Genomic DNA, 20,000 nt, shown 5'->3' with positions numbered 1-20,000 from the left:
TTGATGATAGAGACATCCACACCACAAATATAACAATAACCACAGAGAAGATCAATATTTTCAAAATGATTTTCAGCTGATTAACAGAATGTCTTTATGTGTTGGTGTGTGGACATCAATAGAGTTTCTTTACAGTGTGAACAGGCCTTAACCCCAAATATGAGCATTAGTAATAGTGATGATTGACTTAAATACCACGACTAATAAACTGCAGCCACACAGAGTGTGTTTGTGAATGTGTGTAATGATTTACAGCAGATGTGAGTCAGTGTGTAATCACCCCGATCTCCATGTTTGCACCAGTCTGACGGGATGATCTATCTTCACCAGCAGAACTCCAGTCATCCCGATCAACACTGGATTACGGCTTTACATTCACACACGCCTGTGTGTACATTACATGTGTTTGCACACATATAGACACGCTGACATGTGCTGTCTGCGTCCGCATGCATTAAGAGCACTGAATGCGCTACGTAAGGGTTAATGCCCGACGAGGTGTCCATTGTCAGGTATTAATGGACGACGGCGAGGCATGAACCGTCCGAAACGCAGAGAAGTATTATCCATTTATACCTGACAATGGACACCTCGAAGGGCATTAACCCGCTTATACCATGGTCACTTGTCAAATAACACATTTTTAAATCATTAGTTTATATTTTAATTAGTTTTACATGGTATAATACACGTTATGTGCGTGTCATTAATCATTACGTCTGTGTGAACAAATGTTAGTGTCACTGTCTGCAATAATCAGACTTTGTAAGAGAAGACAATATTTGGATTCAAGCCATTTAAACAAGTTACAAATTGCACAAACAAAATTTAATGAACTCCATCCAAGTTAAGTGCAAATTGAGTTTCAATCGTATTTTTCAGGCATCACTGAAAGCAAAAATCTGCATAAAGCCAATCTAAACATATTCAGGATTTCTGGACCAATGAGATTTCACTATGACTAAACAAAAACCAACTTGTACAGCAACATATGTTAATATAGAATTCAATAAATGTATCTAAAGACCTAAATCTAAGATTATAAAACAGATAGTTCTGGTCCTTGATTCTGATTGGTTGAGCCTGTGACCTCATTACATCAGTATTATTGCACCACTGCATCTAAATATTAAAATACATTTTTTTTTGACTAACCTTTTTATAAAATCAATAAACCCCGTGAAGCCGTTGTTAGGCAATTTATGCTTTATGTATTTGAATTGCATATAAAATTTCCATACATTTGTATTACACAGATTTAACTGACAAAACTTAATGTGATGCATATTTTTCATATTTTTATATGCATATAAATAAAATAGGTAAGAAACGGGTAAGATTTCTGCACTAAAAAAAAAAAAAAAACAAACAAACAAAAAAAACACCATGGCATAAATTAACTATTTACATAGTAATTTTATTTAAATAATAAATATATTTTCAAAATGCAATTATTTATGCTTAGAATCAGCTTAAACCTGTTAATTGTGAAAACAATTAAATGTATTCAAATAAAAAGTATGAGCACGGTTAAAATAGTGTATCTGTGGAACAAGCGATATTTAATTAGTTAAAATGTATGAGATCGAAAGAAATTTGATTTAATGATGAAAACATAAACCTGATTACTGTGTATTTAAAACACATTCAGTTTATTAGGACTATTACAGAAATCTTACCGATGTATCACTGACAAACATGCATCAGATTAAGTTTTTTAGTTTATGTTCAAACTGTAATCTAAATGGATGGACATTTTCTATGCAATTCAAATACATAAAGTTAGGCTTAAATGTCTAGATTTATAGCAATAAAGAAATTAGAGGTTTTTGCAGGCTATTTGTACCATATTCCAGCACTGTTGTGCACAATCTTCCAGTGAAGGAACAAGGTCAATCTCACTGCTTCTATGAAGAGCAAACAAGCGTACAGAGGCCTGGAGCGAACACGCAATGACCATCGAAAATCGACAACATCAGTGGACACTTCAAAGACTAACGTCTTCACTAGTGACCGTTAACCTACATAACCTCACACACACATGATGCCACACACACGGGAATCTCCTCGCTGCGAGGACAGGTTTTACGTTTGATTGACAGCTTTAGAGCGAGACATCCAGGTTAAGGTCATGTTTGACCATGGTGTTTTGGTTTTACGAGGGGTTAATTTTAGGGGAGATGCACACTGAGTGTGTTGAATGACAGCTTGAAAATAAGACGTCGAGGTGCTGACCGTGACATTCTCCAGGCTTTATGTGGGTTAACCCTTGGCGTCGCTCCACGGGAACATCATTTTGTAATTATGTTTTAGAAAGAAGTCTCTTCTGTTCACCAAGACTGCATTTATTTGATCAAAAAATACAGTAAAATAGCAATATTGTGAAATATTATTAAAATTTGAAATAGCTGTTTTCTATGTGAATTTATTGTAAAATGTATATTAATGCATATTAATGTATATTAATTAAATGTTAATTTCTTAAAATATAAGTAAAAAATAACTTTATATATATATATATATATATATATATATATATATATATATATTATATATATACACACACACACACAAACTGTTTATATATAAACAGTAACCTATTCTGCAATAAAAAGACATGCAGTTTTAACATTTTAACTAATTTCATCAAGTGTTCAAGGCAAAAAAAAAAGTGTTAAAAAAAATTGGATGAAAAGAATCTTTGAAGAAAAGTTTAAAGCTACACTGTGTAATTTTTTTAGTTGATTCTTAGCAAAAAACTCTTAGTTTTTTCAAAAATAAATGCTCATTATGTATATTTACTTCTTTCAAGTAATAAAGTATTCTTGTAAGTTTATAATCTGCCATTGAAAGTACATACGGGTGAGGGGTTCGAATGCTGGTCGCCATGTTGCCCCTCCATCTTGAAACTACATTAGCCAAAGAGGGACATACCTGTAAATTCAAGCTTCGCCTTTCACGCTTTACACTCAGTGACACCGTGACGAATGCGAGGGGGAGATTACTCGCGACTGCCGGCAGATTTGAAAGATTGCTGATGGAGGATCACGCCTATTTTCGAGGACATGTAGCAGAGTCGCCAAGGAAGCGAAAGAGAGAATTAAAACGTCAACGCGACAGGCAAATCAAAAAGACCAAAGTCAATACTGGAGTAACTTTTCCCAGATGGAAAGAGCTCATGAGGAGCAAAGATTTTAAAACAGACGCCGAAGTTGCCTGCTTTCTTCTCGGCAGGTAATTCAGCCTATTTGTGTAAGTTCAAAGTTTTATAGTTGCTTGTCTAACCATAGCATGGTTGTGCATAACGCCAGAACGACCTCTAGTATAACTTGCGTTACTTTTCCTCACGTCAATGGTGAAAAAGTATTGTTTACCTTGTAACATAAATCTGTGCTGCAACAGATCACAGGTGATAGTTTTAAAGGCGCAATTGGACGAAGTCGAACTGGAAGCCATGTTAATCTTGGAATAATACGGCCACCGTAGGAGTTAAAACGCCCTCGGAATTGAAAGGAACAGAAACTAATATTCACTGGGTAGTCATATACAATTTCAGCGCTAGATGGGGGAAAATATCACACAGTGTAGCTTTAATTTGGAGTTGATTATGATGAAGTCCTTAATTGTGTTTTGGAGAGGAGTCAAAGCATTTCTGTTTAATTAAAATCAAACATCTGCTCAACAGAATCACATGCGAGAGACTTCAGATACATGAGGTGAATCAAGATCTCAGTTCGATGAAGAAATTAACCTTAATAAACCTAATAAACCCAACAGAACATCTTAACCAGACGTGACACGAAAAAATAACACACCATTTCTTCTATATTATTGTTTTGTTTTAACCTGCAATGACAATTACAAGCACAGCATGATAATGCAGGGTAGCTCCGCCCACACTGAAATCTCATTGGTCCAAAACCTTGCTCTATATAGTTGTATATTGAAATATGTTAGTAGTGTGTTGAAACTCATGGTTATGGTAAGGGGCGGGACATTTCCCGAACACACTCTAGCGCTTGACCAATCACAACACACTGCTCAAGCCGACCAATCAGAGCACAGTGTGCTTTTCAGAAGGAGGGGCTTCATAGAGACAGGAACTAAACAGAGTGTTACTGACAGACTGGGAGAAGAGGAGCTGCAACAATGGAGAATATGAGAGAAATAATGAACATTCAAGGATGAAAACCTGTTCTATAGGGATCTCCCAGTCACGTGACCTCTAGCCGCGTGTCAGCCATTTTGACGGAATACTTCAGCGCACCTACATACATGAGAATGCGGATTATCACATGTTTTATGACTGCGAATTGATTAAAATAATATAATAGTATATAATGGTCACTGTATTAATTATCTTGAGCCTGCTGTAATGTTCCTATAAATATATTTTCTTTCCAACTGTGCATTCTGAATAATAAATAGGCTAAATATATTTATCCACTAAGCTGCAGCAGTCATATGCTCGTCTTCCCATTAACAGTTTTTTTTTCTTCTCTTTCTGACATTTCTTACCTGTTGAGTTTACATTTTTTAATTAAATTGACTATAAAGATTGCTTGTGTGTGCTGGTGTTTATTCCAGTCTTTTAAAATAGTTGAATGAATGCTCGCGATCGTGCCTAGTAACGATGTTAAATAGGCTAACGTTAGGCTATTTAATCAATAACGTTAATGTACACCGGATAGAGGAGAATGACAGTCAACTACTTTGAATATTATAGCATTTTGGGCATAAACATGTAAATAATGAAAAGATTGACATTGAAAAATGACACAGAATGATTAAAATTAAAAATTTTTATTAAAATAAATAAATGTTCGTGGTTCACACTGATGTTATTCATTTGTTCTCACGCACTTCAGCGACGAACACTGACCATTATCTATTATTAGCACAGCGGCCGTCAGCTAACTCTTCACGCCATGTCATGACAAAAAGAAATATACAAGAGGAAGATAAAGGAATTAGTAATCGTAGATCCTTATGAAGCACCACAAGTTCTTTTTACAGACATTAAATGTGTAGAAAATCTTCCTGACATTGAGTTCGGTGACATTTACAGCTAAGTTACCTTATTCACTTCCCATCACGCTACACCGGAGCTTCATTAAAAGCATACACAAGCTTAGCAGGCTATCGGTATCACAGCATCGCTCGGGCATGATAGAAAAATAGGTGAATACAGAGCCATATTAGACATTCTCTGGTGAATATTTCACGACGACCTGTATTATGACCAGCGGTTTAGGATTTTCTATACCGTCAAAATGGCTGCTCCAAATGGCGTGACGTCACGCGGGACATCCCTATTAGAGCACAAAAACAAATAAAGACTTTCTAAAAGGGCATAATAGGTCTCCTCTATAATGGTGATTCTGATCATTTAAAAAAAATGTTTTAAACAAGACAGATTTCCATTTTTTTTTTGTATGTGTGTGTGTGTGTGTGTGTGTGTGTGTGTGTGTGTGTGTGTGTGTGTGTGTGTGTGTGTGTGTGTGTGTGAGAGAGAGAGAGAGAGAGAGAGAGAGAGAGAGAGAGAGAGAGAGAGAGAGAGAGAGAGAGAGAGAGAGAGAGAGAGAGAGAGTGAGTGAGTGAGTGAGTGAGTGAGTGAGTGAGAGAGAGAGAGAGAGAGAGAGAGAGAGAGAGAGAGAGAGAGAGAGAGAGAGAGAGAGAGAGAAAGACACTTAAGTTTTTTTAAGCAGAGCAAGAGCCAGATTGAATGGTGTCCACACCCAACCCTTCCCTACTCTCATTCTCACTCGGACACACACTCACACACACAACAATACAACAAGAAGTTATGTGAAAACCTCTTACATAACAGAAGCATAATGTGTCTGCTTTACACAAGATAAACCCTGACTGACAGGTCTGTCACTGATGGGAATCTCCACACTTCACGCCAGTTTCTCGTTTTCAAGTTAAAGAGTTCACTCACAGCAGAAACCATTTTAATCTGACACAAACCAAAATAAGACTGAGGAAGAGAAGCCTGCAATGCAAATCTGCTGATCAAAAATCGAAAAACAAATCCTTCCAAAATATTCAAGGGGACAAATAACAAATAAAAGATAGGCTGTGATAATTAAAGTTTCTCTGCATTTTGTCCAATTAAACATGCTGTTTACTCTAAGTCTATAACCCAAACTTTACTTCACAGAATACATACTAGATCTCCACCATGTAAAACAGATAATCTCTAGAAGAATCAGCCTCCATGTCTAGCAGCGGCTGACCGATATATCAGCCAGTATTTGGCTTTTTTAATTATTGCCATTTGACGATACATTTTTAGTTTTTGCAGGAAGAAGGACTTTTATTTTGATAGCGCTAAGAACTGTCAAAATAAAGTAACTATTATAATATGAGTTTATTATAACATTAAATATTATTAATAGAAATGTATTATTCTGTTTATTTTGTCATCAGTTTTTTAACATGATCAATTTATTTTAGTAAACATCAAGTCAAATTAATATAAATGTGTGTGTGTATATACATATATATAAAAAAATTATTTGTATATGTATATATATATATATAAATAAATGTATGCATGTATGTAAGCATGAATATGAATATATATATATATATATATATATATATATATATATATACACATTAATCAAATTAATATAAATATCAAAATATGCTTTTTATCAGCATTGGCCATCAAATAATAAGTTAATAATCAGTCGACCACTAATGTCTAGCACTCCTTTCACTCCACTAGATCTTCTCAAATCATTCCCATAATGATCTTCATTAACATTCCCTCTTACCCGCCATCTTAATGATGCCACCCCGCCTGTGATTTGGATTTCCGTTCCGAACTACGGAGACGCTTTGAGGATTAATGATGACTCAACCGAAGTGAGAGGAAGAGAACACACTGTACAGTGATCAGGATTTGTTGTGCAAGCAGAATAAAGCAAACAGGTTTCACACGGACACAATTCCAGGCCAGAAGAAGATGGTTAGTTTGAATCCCATGAGCGGGTTGATCCCACAAGCAGTTCAGAAGTCCGGTTTGTAAGTGGAAGGACAAGAGTGAGCGGACAGGATTCAGAAGAGCTGCTTGGAGCTGGACCCGTTTGAGACACTGACCTGGACACTTGCCGTTTCCCCTCGGCTAGCAGCAGCACCGTCAGATCATCCTGGGGCGGGTTGGATCGGCTACGGGTACGACAGGGAGATGATACGTGAACAAGAGTGGATGAGAAGGTGGAAAGGAACACAAGAAGACACGAGAGAACTAAAAGAAACAGGAAGAGCAAACGAAAAAGGAGGAGATGGAACAGTAAAATCTAAGACATAAATGCAAGAATAAATGATTGGGACAGTTATGAAATCTACATTAAAATACTAAAATAAAATAAAAAATACAATAAAATATGAAATCTACTCAAAAGATAAAATAAAATAAAAATTATAAAATAAAAAAATAACTAAATAAATAAAATGACTATAAAATGCTATAAGAGCTACAGGGTTTAAGGGCAGCAACTGAATGACATGGCATCTACATGATGCTACAAAAGCCAAAGAAACGTTGCAGTGAATATGAAAAGGAGGGTTTCCACAATGGAAGTTTCTTTAGATGCAACGGAGCACTTTGACTGCGAGTAGCACGCACAATTCCTATGACAGGGATCCTCAAAGAAACCCCCCCAATTTGTTTTGATGGGTTTTGTGACCATGTGGTCTTTGTCTTTTCCAGTGTGACGGTCCACCATCACTCCTCATCCGGAGGGTGAACAGGGTCTGAGTTTATTCCAGTCCATCAGGTGCTGTAGATTATCCTGCTGAGCTTCTTTATAAGCTCTAAACTACTGAAACACGCAACATAACCCAAACTGACCTGGAAAAAAGCAGATTCCTTTGCCTCAAACTAAAGCATTTTATGAAAAAAATTAAATAAATAAAAAAATATTATATATTTATATTTATATAATAAATATATATATAGTTCACCAAGGCTGCATTTATTTGATGTAAAAACTGTAAAATTGTGAAATATTATTACAATTTAAAATAGCTGTTTCTATTTGAATGCAAGTTAAAATGTAATTTATTCCTGTGATCAAAGCTGTATTTTCAGCATCATTACTCCAGTCTTCAGTGTCACATGATCCTTCATCATTCTAATATGATGATTTTTTTTTTTGCTCAAGAAACATTCATTATTATTATCAATGTTGAAAACAGTTGTGCTTCAGATTTTTGCGGAAACCGTTATACTTGTTTTTTTCTGGATTCTTTAATGAAATTTAAAAGAGCAGAATTTATTTCAAACAGAACCTTTTTACTGTCTTTGACTCTTTACTGTCACTTTTGATCATATAATGCACATTAATTATTCAAATAATGCTGAATAAAAGTATTCATTTCTTTTTCACAAACAAAATGCATACATACATACATAAATGACACAAAATGACAAGGCCAAATTTTGTAACCAACACCAGATGAATCTGCCGATGTCAAACTCAAACTGTCCTTTATACTAAAAGACCCGATACCTGTGAGCATGTGTGAGTTTACATGGATAAACACATGCAAACACATACACACAGGCTCTGATGAACCTTTCATTAGTTTGACTGGCTCTTAATAAATCTAAACTGCTTTCCTGCAAGATTCTGTCAACAGAATATGCTGCATTTCATAAATGTGACTGCAAAGATGTTTCGATTCAGCAAACTAATCTCGAGAGCGAGAGAGAAAGAAAAGGCAAGAACTGATGCCAACAAACAACATGACCGCAGGGTCCTCTCTGGCAGAAGCAAAGCATTGTGGGTGGCCAACACCAGCAATAACAGGCTGAAAAGCCTTCTGCTAGAGGAGTGGAAGAGAGAGAGAGAGAGAGAGAGATGTGGGAAGAGAATCGTCTTGTGTAGTGAGGTGAACTCGCACACACTCTCTAAATTTGAAAGATTTATTCTCTAGATTGTCTTTACTCCTACTTCTAACTTTTGTAGTCAAAGTCCAAGTAAAACATGCAAAAATTTGCCTGCGCAAAACTTGCAAACACAATGCAAAGGTGCTGTGGGTGGTGTTATAGAGAGCTGCAGGCATGAGGTTTTTATGTAGCCACTTTTTTAGCACTTCCGGTTCCATCGCCCCGAACTTAACAGGTTTTTGGTTAAATGTCTAAAATAAGGTCTGTGGTGGATAGGGATGCACCGTATATCGGCCGCCATATCGGTATCGGCCGATATATGTTCATTTTTATGTTATGGTTATCGGCTCGATAATAAAATTTGGCCGATATATTAAAGCTGATAAATAATGGATTATTTCCTTCAACTGAGACACTTGATGGTTGTGAATTTCTTGAAATATGATTGGAATCACTTTGAAAGGAAGATACAGTTAAGTGTAACATGTGCAGTGCAAGTCTGTCGTATAGGAGACATACAATTATGATGAGAACATTATAATTGTGTGCTTGAGACATGGCTTTTAATGGTGAGACTTTTGTTTTTTTTGTAATCAGGCTTGAAAGAATTCTATATAAATTTGGATAGGCCAATATATCGGTTATCAGCTTTCAAATATAAAGAATTATCGGTTATCGGCCCAAAATTTCATATCGATGCATCCCTAGTGGGGGACACAAGCTCAAAATAGTCACGTTTTATTCTCAAACATCAAATACACCAGTAATACCCCCTTGTTTTTTTATTTTACTTGCTGACAAGTGTCTAAATAGGACTACAGAGGTTGTACATTAAACATCCTAACACAGGAAAACTCATCTACTCACTATAGGGTTGGGTATCGTTTACATTTTAACGATTTCGATTCTGCTTATCGATTCAGATTCTTATCGATTCCAAATTTCAATTCCAATCAGGCAAAAATAAATAAATAAATAAATAAATAACTGATAACATTCACTAAATGATTGAGATAAACTGTTTTAGGTATTCAGGTACAGAAAATGTAATCAAAGGTAAAATAACAATGCAATTTATAAAAAACATTACAAATATAGTTACAAAATGTAAGAACAGCGAGTGAATTTTCTCTTTATATTTTGTCGTCTGATTTATGTTATTATATATTACGGATTATACGGATCCAATATATTATGGATTATATGGATCCAATATACAGTTACACATGCGTTTATTTGTCTTTACGTTCACTTGAAACACAACCCACTGTGTTTATGAGTATATTTTGACAGATTTTTTGTGTGTATTTGTCCGTTCAAGTGCAAAAAGACGTGGAAGAGAACTTCAACATCGCCGACTATTCAGTATGAGAGGTGTGCACGTCGTTTTGGATGTGTGTGTGTAGCACAGAAAAGGTCTTCTCGCGTTTGAATGGTTTAAAATAACATTAAAATCACTTTTTCTGTGAGCGTGCTTTGGATGTGTGAGCAGAACAGAAAACGACGTGCAGGTAAAGTCATCTTAAAATGCACACAAAGGAATCAAAGAGAGGAATCAAAATTTTAATTTTATAACAAGCATCCAATTCCAGAATAGTCCACTTTTACAGCCTTGTTGTGTCTATGATCACGCTCTTGCGAACTATTCTAACTCAAACTTTCAGGGAAAATGTTTTTTAATTATAAACTGAAAGAGTGAATCCGGAAGTCATGTGACCGTGGTGTAGTTCGTTTATAGCCCACGTTTAGCTTTATACTTCTGCCGATTGTATTTAGGCTTCAAAACCACCAGTGCATTCTGGGCCAAAGTGAATCTGGGAGCCTTTCTTCACAAACAAACCATCTATTCTGTCCCACACGCCCCGTCAAAGCAAAAACCTCAGTACTGTATAAACGTCCTTGAATACGGCGGCACCACAAAGCACACATCCACTGAAGAAATCCAGTCGGACTGGGTTCCACACACAAGGACATCAGGCCGATGACAACGAGAGCTTTTCTTTGCATTAACAAAGCCTTGAATAATAGAAGGGTTTTGCTTGCTTTCACCCTCTGCTTTCTCCTTTTCTTTTGCACAAGTTTGGACCAAAATATTTTCTTTTTTTGCAGTTTCTTAGCAACTGCAAATTGCAACAGAGAACTGTTTCCGATGAGGTCAAAGTCAAAACGTAAAAGCAGAAAGGTGGAAGTGGTTTTGTGGATTAACAGTGAAGATTATGAGTAAAGAACATGCAGATACTCCAAACACAACACAAACACACTGGCTGACGCTCTCGTTACATTGGAAAGTGTGAGCTGGTGTGTTTTCTGCTTTGCGAGTCTAACATCAGTGCCCTGCGCTCAACGTTCTCGCTGAACAACTGGAAGAGAGTCCGACGGTAACGTAAAGAGAAGGTCATGTCGTGTTTTGAGACTGAGTGACTCACCGGCGGTCATTTCTGCGGCGGCGAAACAGTTTTTTAGTGTGTGCGATCTCAGCTTCATTAGGCAGAGGAGGAAAGACCTGCAGACAGAGAGAGAGAACAAACCAGAACACACATCAGAAACACAACAACAAAATACATCTTTACAGTTAAATATATATATGAATCACACAAAAAATAAATTAATTAAAAAGTGAGATTTCATATTGCATAAAGTTTTTATTTGTTGGTTTATTTAAAAAGAATTCATATTTTTATAATTGCAATATTATTTTCATGATAATTATGCACATTTTCCCATAAACACATCAAGAGATTTAATTAAAACATTTTTTTACTTGTGTACAATAAATACAACCAGGATGGAATATTTTTTGTATTTCTTAATATTTTAATTAAATCATATTTATTTGTGCACATTTATATGTGCATATATACATTTATATACACATTTACATATATATCTAGAATATCATATATGTATATATATGTTTATATACTGTACATGTGTACGATATACATTCATATACACATACATGCATTCATATATCCTGGTTCTATTTGTACAAAATAGCTTATAACTTTAAAGTAATGACATGAAATTGTCAAATATGACCCCATTACTTGACATCTGCGCAATTCAATTCAATCAAATACAGATGTTTAGAATCAAGTCCCTCCCTTCATTATTCATAATATTGTTTCACACGAAAATACGATCATTTTGTGCATGTGACTTCAGAGGTCAGTCTGCAGTGTGTTCTGCTGTGTGAACATGATCTGCAAACACAAGAGAACCACAACATCGACAGCACCATGAACTGAAGATAAGATAAAGTTTGAAAGAGATTTCTCTTGGGTCCTGCAGGGGGTTAAAACGCCAAAGTTTATCGGCCAGATCTGGGAAACAAGTACTGGTGCATGATGGGAAATAAAACTCTAAACTCTGACAACCTTCCATTTCACAGCATAATGGAACATTCTTGAGCTCTGAGCTGCAGTAGTAGCAGCGCACACACACACACACACACACACACACACACACACACACACACACACACACACACACACACACACGGTCCTCTGGGTTTCTGTTTCTAACCCTTCTAAGTCTCTGAAGCCAAAACCACTGTATGCTGATTGGCTGCCTCTGATTGGACACAGATGTGGCAGGAGATTAGTGTAATTGGCTGCTTTTCCTTGTCGGCTTGGTAATAAGGGCTTCTAACGCTTAACCCCGCCTCCACACAGAAACACAGCCAAAGTCGGACACAGAGAGTCGCCAGCCATCACGTTTATTACAAAAAAACAACTGAAACTTCAGAAAATAAACCTCCTGATGCATTCATAATGATAAATACACTGCGTCAGAGACCTGGCTGGACCTTCACCGACCCATACTGAAATAAAAACTTCTGAAAAATCATTCAGAAATGAAAACTGTCATCATTGACTCACTCTCACGTGATTTTAAACCTGTATTACATACTTTCTTCAGCAGAAACACTAACAGTGAATGTTTGAAGAGTATTCTGGCCTCTCTTTTACATATAAAGGCCAGTCTACATGACTATAAGAAGGGTTATTGTAATAAACAGCTTGAAATTCAAATGAACATTTATAAAATCCAAAGCACTTTACATAAGCTGAAAAACCCTATTTCATCACGATAGTTACGCACATCTTGCCTGAAACTTTCTTCACTGCAATGCATATGGACAATACATTTTTTATATTATTTTCAACATGATTTTCAAAACGGTAACATAATAATATTTGTAATTATAAAAAATGAAGTTAATTTTTGTACAGAAGACACAAATATAATGCATTTAAAAAAAACCATAATAATACTACCGGTTTGGAATAATTACGATTTATAAATAATAAAGTCTCTTCTTTTAAAAAAAATCTTGTTCAGTAAAATCAGTAATATTTTGAAATAATATTACAATTTAAAATAACTATTTTCTATGTGAATATTATATTAAAATGTAATTTATTCCTGTGATCAAAGCTGAATTTTCAGCATCATTACTCCATTCTTCAGCGTCACATGATCCTTCACAAATGATTTTGAAAACATACAAAATGTTTTTGATCGGCAGTGTATATATTTTGTCTCATATTTTATATTTGCTTGACAATAATGAGATATAACTTGACAGTTGAGCAATGATTACAATCCAATGGAATACACATGGCTAAAAACAAGACCCACCTTACATTATTGATAACATTTGTTTCACATGCCGAAACTCCTGAATTCAGAGGAGAATTGGATATGATGAGTGTTCAGATGTGCCTCAGATGTCCATATTTAAAACTGGCCAATATCAGATACCAAAAAGTCTCATCTAATAAGCTTTTTGCTGTTTACATGCAAGCAACAAGATCTGATCTGTGCCAGATGTCTGTGGAAAACAAGCGAACACAGACAACGGAAAGACTTGTGAGGTTACGACTGTCATTTTGGGTTTCGCCCCATCAGAATCCATCAAGTCTGAGTTTCTCAAATCATGAGGAACTTCCTCCGTGGCTGAGAGAGGCGTGTCCGCAAACCTCCATTCATCTCCAGTGTGTGTGTGTGTGTGTGTGTGTGTGTGTGTGTGGAGCTACTGTTGCAGTCCTGCAGGATGTCACAAGTTGGACGTCTCCGCTGTAATGTTCTCCAGATGATAATCGCAACCACACGAAACACATTCAGACTTCAAAGCGCCTAAATATGTCAATATTTACACAAGCGTGAAACGAAGGAAAGCGAGGCACGAGTTTTCGTTTGACATGATTAAAGTCCTCAATTATTATTCTTGTGCACAAAAAACTTGTTATAATTCTTTAAAGGAAGCGCAAAGAAATCAGGTTTTGTTTGAACATACACCGAGACGTATTTTGAAATACATACAGCCACAAATGTAAGCATCCGAACGGTATGTGATGAATAATTATTGCAGAATAAAGGACAGCAGGGAGGAGGCCTTTTGTTTATTTTAAATAAGGGTTCGTTGTTTTTTTTTAAAATGTGAAACAATACGAATGAGTGTGTGTGCCCTGTGCAGGACGGCTGACAGATCAAAGCAAGTGACACACACACACATACACACTCGGCTGGGCAAGTCCCTGCTGAGTGTGACCTTTGACCCCTGGGCTGCAGGACTGTTGGTCAGCGCAGATGTGACTAGAGAGGGCGGGAAGGGAAACGTATGCATACCGCCACATTCCAGAGGTCAAAGGTCACAACGGAATCCATGTTCACAGAGTGCCTTACAAGACTCCTCCCACTCTGACCTGATTGGTCGTAATGATGATGCAACCGTGAGAACTCTGTCAGTCAAATGTCTACTCCTCCCATTCCATGTATATACCAGGATATTACATTGACTAGAGTACTTTGTCGTGCTGCCTAAAATAGCAATAAACAGTATAATAATAAAAAAATATTAGAAATACAATTTTATTGTATGAACAATAAAATTACTAAAATAAGATCTACATAAAATGGTGTATTACAGTATTTATGGTTAAATAATGTGTGACATTTAATTTTAAGATATTATTTGACCATAATATATGAAACATACTTAATAAAAATGTGGGATACTTAATGAGTATATATATATATATATATATATATATATATATATATATATATATATATATATATATATATATATATATATATATATATATACATACATACAGGTGCTGGTCATATAATTAGAATATCATCAAAAAGTTGATTTATTTCAGTAATTCCATTAAAAAAGTGAAACTTGTATATTATATAGACTCATTACATGCAAAGTGAGATATCTCAAGCCTTTATTTGTTATAATTTTGATGATTATGGCTTACAGCTTGTGAAAACCACAAAATCAAAATCTCAGAAAATTAGAATATTACATGAAATCACACAGTAATTACACAGTGATACCATGGTCATTGAACCAGGTTTTGGTTCTTTTGGCAGTGTGGGCAGGTGCAAATCCTGCTGGAAAATGAAGTCAGCATCTCCATAAAGCTTGTCTGCTGAAGGAAGCATGAAGTGCTCTGGACATGTCCTGGTGGACGGCTGTGTTGAGTGGACAGCACAGTGGACCAACACCAGCCGATGACATGGCTCCCCAAACCAACACAGACTGTGGAAACTTCACACTGGACTTCAAGCATCTTGGATTGTGTGCCTCTCCATTCTTCCTCCAGACTCTGGGACCTTGGTTTCCAAATGAGATGCAAAATTTGCTCTCATCAGAAAAGAGGACTTTGGTCCACTGTGCTTTATTAAATCCAGAGTCAACGCAGCCGTCTACCAGGACATTTCCAGAGCACTTCATGCTTCCTTCATTTTCCAGCAGGATTTGCACCTGCCCACACTGCCAAAAGAACCAAAACCTGGTTCAATGACCATGGTATCACTGTGTAATTACTGTGTGATTTCATGTAATATTCTAATTTTCTGAGATTTTGATTTTGTGGTTTTCACAAGCTGTAAGCCATAATCATCAAAATTATAACAAATAAAGGCTTGAGATATCTCACTTTGCATGTAATGAGTCTATATAATATACAAGTTTCACTTTTTTAACGGAATTACTGAAATAAATCAACTTTTTGATGATATTCTAATTATATGACCAGCACCTGTATATATAGTATAGTATATCCAGTATATACATAAAAATATATATTTGGATTAAAACTATACACACACATATATGCACGCACACACAATTAATAAAAAAATATATAATATATTATAGAATATTTAAATAATTACATTTAAATTAAGACAGTTATATATATATATATATATATATATATATATATATATATATATATATATATATATATATATATATATATATATATATATACACACACACACACACTCACCTAAAGGATTATTAGGAACACCATACTAATACTGTGTTTGACCCCCTTTCACCTTCAGAACTGCCTTAATTCTACGTGGCATTGATTCAACAAGGTGCTGAAAGCATTCTTTAGAAATGTTGGCCCATATTGATAGGATAGCATCTTGCAGTTGATGGAGATTTGTGGGATGCACATCCAGGGAACGAAGCTCCCGTTCCACCACATCCCAAAGATGCTCTATTGGGTTGAGATCTGGTGACTGTGGTGGGGGCCATTTTAGTACAGTGAACTCATTGTCATGTTCAAGAAACCAATTTGAAATGATTCGAGCTTTGTGACATGGTGCATTATCCTGCTGGAAGTAGCCATCAGAGGATGGGTACATGGTGGTCATAAAGGGATGGACATGGTCAGAAACAATGCTCGGTTGTAACGAGTGGTTATTTCAGTCAAAGTTGCTCTTCTATCAGCTTGAATCAGTCGGCCCATTCTCCTCTGACCTCTAGCCTTCCCTTTTCACACCATTCTTTGTAAACTCTAGAAATGGTTGTGCGTGAAAATCCCAGTAACTGAGCAGATTGTGAAATACTCAGACCGGCCCATCTGGCACCAACAACCATGCCACGATCAAAATTGCTTAAATCACCTTTCTTACCCATTCTGACATTCAGTTTGGAGTTCAGGAGATTGTCTTGACCAGGACCACACCCCTAAATGCATTGAAGCAACTGCCATGTGATTGGTTGATTAGATAATTGCATTAATGAGAAATTGAACAGGTGTTCCTAATAATCCTTTAGGTGAGTGTGTATATATATATATATATATATATATATATATATATATATATATATATATATATATATATATATATATATATATATACACACACACACACACACACACACACACACAATGAAATATTATTGGAAAATTCTTATAAAAATTAAAAAGAAAGTTTAACAAAAATAACGCATAACAATATCTAACACTAACCACAAAATTCTACACAGCTATAAACTATAACTTGGCGAATTATCTAACTAACAAACTGAAAACACAAACGACAAAAAAGAAAAGAAAAGAGAGACTGTATCACTTTCACTTGGAGCCTCAGTTCTATAATGTGATATGAGACAATTCAAAAGACTTTGTATGCATTTCGTTTGACTTTTTGACAAGCTATATTTGAATTATTTCCATTAGCCACCAAGTACAACAAACACCAAGTCTTCGAGTCAGTGGAATGGTTCATATTGTACAGGGTGGGTATGATGACGCTTTGCCCTAGAATCATCACAACCATCAGAGCTAACGAGATCGACCCGCAGAACGACACAGCTCAAGAAAACTCATCCAAGAAAATGACACTAAGAAAGAACATGAACTCTCCCTGCCACAGATGATATTAGAGGGTTATGGAATTGAAAACGCTGTGGATTAAGACATTAACCTGAAGCGAGTGAAGACGTTTCCCATCAGAGGACGCTGACGAACCGTGACAGAGAGAATATTACATCCTCTGATTTAAACAGTCCGAGCGGAACAAATTTCAGAAAGATTAGCCAGAGAGGCTCTACAGGTCTTTAATATTACACTCCAGCAGCTTTTAAACTCTCAAATTGAATGTGGAATTGGAAACGGTGAACATACCGCTGGAAACATCTGCAAATAATTCAAACTGCTGTTTTCAAATAATTCATAGAAAAGTGCTTTTACTCGAACCCACTTGGTATTCAAACTAGTCCATACATGTTCTAAACACCAACCAAGAACCATGTTTACAGTATCTAGCTGATTTCCTGCGCTGTGATTGGCTGTGTGTTTGATCCAATCTCGCAATAGAGTGCATTAGTGCCCGCCCCCCTTTTCAGCAGCATTGGTTACGAAAGTATTTTTTCCATTCATTTTTTCCCCATAGGGACTTAAAAATGTATTAATTAAAGCCATAAACTAAAGAGATGAAATCACAACACTACAAACTTTGATTTGAAGGAGAAAAGTTTTTGAAAATCCGTCAAAAAGACAAAGGTACAAGACTGTGTACTTAACGGCTTTAGTGAGGGAAAGAACTACAATCCCATGAAGCATTGCAAACAGCATAATTGAATTAAAAACGAAGGTGAAATATAAAACTACTCATTTACAAATGTTGATTATATTACGTCATTCGCAGTGCTTCATAAGAGTGGGCGGAGCAGAAGAGCTATTTGGGCGTTTTGCTTGTTCCGACTCCCTGATTGGTGGAATTTTCCGTACAGCATCATGGGTAATGTAGTTTATCACCAGGAATTCCACAGTTAAACATGATTATTTTAAAACTAAGCTGAAATAATGTGGGCTGACGGCTTCAGCAGAAGCAAATACCATCGTAGAACAACCTCGTAGCTCACTGTACGGCTGTCTTTACAGTATTATAAGTTATTGTTCAAAGTAAATTTTTGCATATTCAAGTTTTTACTTAAAGAAACCGACTGTTGCACTCTATGCGGAGGGTTTGCTCACATTGCCAAAAAAATCTTATTTGGCACAGTATTATTTTAGCTTTTATTTTAGTTTTATTATTATTGTGAATTCCTTTTTATTGTTATATTTTTAGTTAGATTTTTTGTAATTTCGTTATGTGCTTTTGTCATTTTCTTAGTTTTTTTTAAATAAATATTGCTATTTAGGTCACATTTATTTTTTATTTTAGTATTAGTTTTTATTTTCTAGTTAATCATTTTACTGCTTCAACAAACTTATTTCAGTTTAATGCCAAAACATTTAAAATTTGCGTTTAGTTTAAGTTTTTCAACTAATATATAATTTTATTTCAGCTTTATTTCAATTACCAGAAGTGTTTTTATAGTTTAGTTAACGATCATGATCCTGATTCGGCAAAACAGAAACTTAAAATTTCAAGCATTTTCTTTTGCAATTCAGACAACAAAAAAATAAAAGGATATAATGCACGGAACGGATGCACCAAAAATATCTGATATTTGCAGGCTGCCTGAACAAAGCCGGAGCGTCCCGTGTGAGATGTGTTGGTATGAGCCTGTGATTCTAAACTTAGCGTTCACTGGACAGAGACGGTTCTTTGTTAGCATCACTATTGCAGGATGACTGAAGCCGTCACCTCTGGTATTAACGTGACCCTTTTCCTGTTCACGAGTCGGTGTCACGACATTCCGGATAATGATGCGGAATTCCAAGAGGGAAAGTGACACAGGAATTCCTGCGCCGCTAGCTGGGTGGAATGAGGAAGACAATGAACCATCAGTCAAAGTGCCGAACACTTGGCATGCGACCATGACCAGAGAGAGAGAGAGAGAGAGAGAGAGAGAGAGAGAGAGAGAGAGAGAGAGAGAGAGAGAGAGAGAGAGAGAGAGAGACAATCGAAGTATATTAACTGTACACACTCAGACAGTGCAGCTGACACACACATACAGTAAACAATAAAAACTTTTCCAAAGAGAAAGAAAAGGAGGGAATGAGAAACAGGGTTCCCACACCTTTTGACCACTGAATGTCCACGACTTTTTCCAATCTTTCATGATTACTGGTCAGAGTTGTCATCGTTAATCTATTAATTAATTGAAATATAGCTGTAATGAAAATAAAAAAATATAAATATTAGATGAAAAATGTTAACTTATTTAATATATTTTAATTAGTTGCAATAGCAACATTTCTAATTTTCGTTTAAGTTGAAGTACTAAAATTAAGACTAAAACTGAAATAAAAATGACTTAAAACCAAATAAAAGCACATAAAATTACTTAAACTATCATGTAACCCCATAATGTGTG

General features: G+C 35.8%; 1 protein-coding gene across 1 annotated transcript in view; it reads right to left on the bottom strand.

Moving 5' to 3' along the window:
- The window catches only part of ctif (CBP80/20-dependent translation initiation factor), a 74,258-nt gene that overhangs the window by 21,687 nt on the left and 32,571 nt on the right, over positions 1 to 20,000 (bottom strand). Inside the window, exons 7-9 of the mRNA XM_079847317.1 lie at positions 12,409 to 12,481; positions 11,335 to 11,411; positions 7,114 to 7,182 (exon numbers count right to left, since the gene is read on the bottom strand). Coding sequence (XP_079703443.1) covers positions 7,114 to 7,182; positions 11,335 to 11,411; positions 12,409 to 12,481 — 219 coding nt within the window. The remainder of the gene's footprint in view (positions 1 to 7,113; positions 7,183 to 11,334; positions 11,412 to 12,408; positions 12,482 to 20,000) is intronic.

The sequence above is a fragment of the Squalius cephalus genome (assembly GCF_949319135.1).
Source record: "Squalius cephalus genome assembly, chromosome: 17".
Classification (NCBI taxonomy): Eukaryota; Metazoa; Chordata; class Actinopteri; order Cypriniformes; family Leuciscidae; genus Squalius; species Squalius cephalus.
This window is presented reverse-complemented; position numbering and strand designations above follow the sequence as displayed.